General features: G+C 59.0%; 1 protein-coding gene across 1 annotated transcript in view; it reads left to right on the forward strand.

Moving 5' to 3' along the window:
• The window catches only part of EPHA10 (EPH receptor A10), a 37,807-nt gene that overhangs the window by 30,118 nt on the left and 6,865 nt on the right, over positions 1–824 (forward strand). The window contains exon 7 of the mRNA XM_035897444.1: positions 57–112. Coding sequence (XP_035753337.1) covers positions 57–112 — 56 coding nt within the window. The remainder of the gene's footprint in view (positions 1–56; positions 113–824) is intronic.

Here is an 824-nt window from a genome sequence, read left to right on the forward strand (position 1 = left end):
GTACCTGGCGTGGGGCGCTGCCCGGGTCATGGCGCGCATCTTTGGTCTCGTTGCAGGCAGTGTGGGTACAGCAAAGCCAGCCAGGATGGGGACGAGGAGCTGTACTTCCACTGTAAGTGAAGCCCGGCCGCCGAGGCTGGGACGACTGGGGGGGAATGCCCGTATTTATCGCTATTAATAACCAGGCTCCCGACAAAGCAGCCGTGAATCCTTGCTTTTGAAGTAGTGTCATCCCACATTACCTCAGAGCAGGGGCTCAGCACAGCGAGGCTCTCTGGGGACAGCGGGCTTGACAGCTTCATAAGCCAGAGTCCGTCCTTCCCGCACACGGGTCGCGGCCGTGCCGAAGGAAGCGGGGATGCTTTCAGCTTCCCACGGGGCGTATGAATTATTCAGTCAGCTTTCTGCAAACGGCTTCATGAGGACACAGCCTTGTTTTCTGGGGCCACTCTTGACTATTAAGCAGCAATAATTTTACAGACAACAGTTGTCAAAGGAAATTCGGATGTCGGGATTGAAGCATTTATCTGATTCCCGATGTATGCCGGTGAAGCGCACACATGCCTTTCTGCTCCCCGAAGCATTTCGGAAACAGCAGAGCCAGCATTGAGCCATGAAGGCAAGACCCTTCTTGGACGGGGCTTGGCTGTTCCACCTGGCTTGGAAGGGCCTCGCGCTGCTGAGCCGCCCCCGGGAGTATTTGCCTGGTTTTCCGTGCGGGGCGAGGGGAGCCCGGTCCCGGGAAGGCGAATGGAGCCGTGGCGGAAGGGAAACCTGCGTGGTGCGAGCCCTTCCCGGGGGCAGCAGGGCTCTGCCGTGGGCCC

Source organism: Egretta garzetta, unplaced genomic scaffold (genome assembly GCF_000687185.1).
Source record: "Egretta garzetta isolate BGI_Z169 unplaced genomic scaffold, ASM68718v1 scaffold347, whole genome shotgun sequence".
NCBI classification, from domain to species: Eukaryota; Metazoa; Chordata; class Aves; order Pelecaniformes; family Ardeidae; genus Egretta; species Egretta garzetta.